Genomic DNA, 1052 nt, shown 5'->3' on the forward strand with positions numbered 1-1052 from the left:
AAAAAAAAAAAAAAAAAAAGATATATAGAGAGAAGGAGAGAAAAGAGTTGAGGAGAAAACAGTAGCTTTTAGGGTACCTGATAGCTTACTAATTCCATTCTGAGACCTGTCTACATTCTTGCCCTTGGCTTCTATGATACATTCCTTGGTCCTCACCAGAAGTTTTTATTTGTACCCTAATTGAGTTATTACTCAATTCGACCCCCCTACTATCAAGCTTTATTGTCATTTATTGCATAATATTTCTAAAGCACAGTTTCTAATATATTATGTACCCAATTAGAATCTTCCAGTTGTTCATCACTGTCTCAGCACAAGAGAGTCGGCCCTCCATCAGTTGATCACTGACCATCTCTCCAATCACTCCTTCCCTACCACTTTAAACTCCAGGAATACCAAATTCCAGAAAAAGGCATGCCATTTTTCTACCTCCATATTTTCATAATGTAATTCCCCTTTTCTAAAATGCTTTTATTCCCTCATCTGCCTGATCATTTCTAATTCATCTTTTTAGTAGCTCACTCAAGTGTCATTTCCTCTAGAAAAAGACTACACTGTCCTCATCAGAAGTAATCACTTCCATTCTGCTTCGACTGATGCACATTTTATACTACAATAAATTATTTATGTGTCTCTCCCTCTGCAACTAAATGTCAGTTTCTTGAGCACTGTAACTTATCTTTGTACTTTCTTGACTACATATGGAACTTAAATTTTTACCCTTCTTTATTTTCCTCAAAAAATAAGGACAGAAATTTAAAATAAACACAGAAAACTTGAATATGTCTGAAATAGCACTTTAGACTTAAGAGATCTTAATCACATGCTTAATGCTGATACCACTACCAGTGAACACTCTCCATGCATCATTCAAAACAAAAGGCAGTTGTATGAACGTCACCGAAGTGTTGATTTAAGTAATGTGTGTACCTCCAATGAAATCTTTCATGAATCCTTACCTGTGTATTCTGGATAACAGATAGTTAGTGGACTCCTCTTTATTTTTTCCTCAAAAAGGTCTTTCTTATTAAGGAAAAGAATGATTGAAGTGT

The 1052-nt window shown here is 34.8% G+C and overlaps 1 protein-coding gene across 1 annotated transcript in view; it reads right to left on the minus strand.

Moving 5' to 3' along the window:
- GNAI3 (guanine nucleotide binding protein (G protein), alpha inhibiting activity polypeptide 3) overlaps positions 1-1052 on the minus strand; it is a 70003-nt gene that overhangs the window by 5318 nt on the left and 63633 nt on the right. The window contains exon 6 of the mRNA XM_012648493.1: positions 960-1052. Within this exon, the coding sequence (XP_012503947.1) occupies positions 960-1052 (93 nt within the window). The remainder of the gene's footprint in view (positions 1-959) is intronic.

Source organism: Propithecus coquereli, unplaced genomic scaffold, assembly GCF_000956105.1.
Source record: "Propithecus coquereli isolate 6110/MARCELLA unplaced genomic scaffold, Pcoq_1.0 Scaffold289, whole genome shotgun sequence".
NCBI classification, from domain to species: Eukaryota; Metazoa; Chordata; class Mammalia; order Primates; family Indriidae; genus Propithecus; species Propithecus coquereli.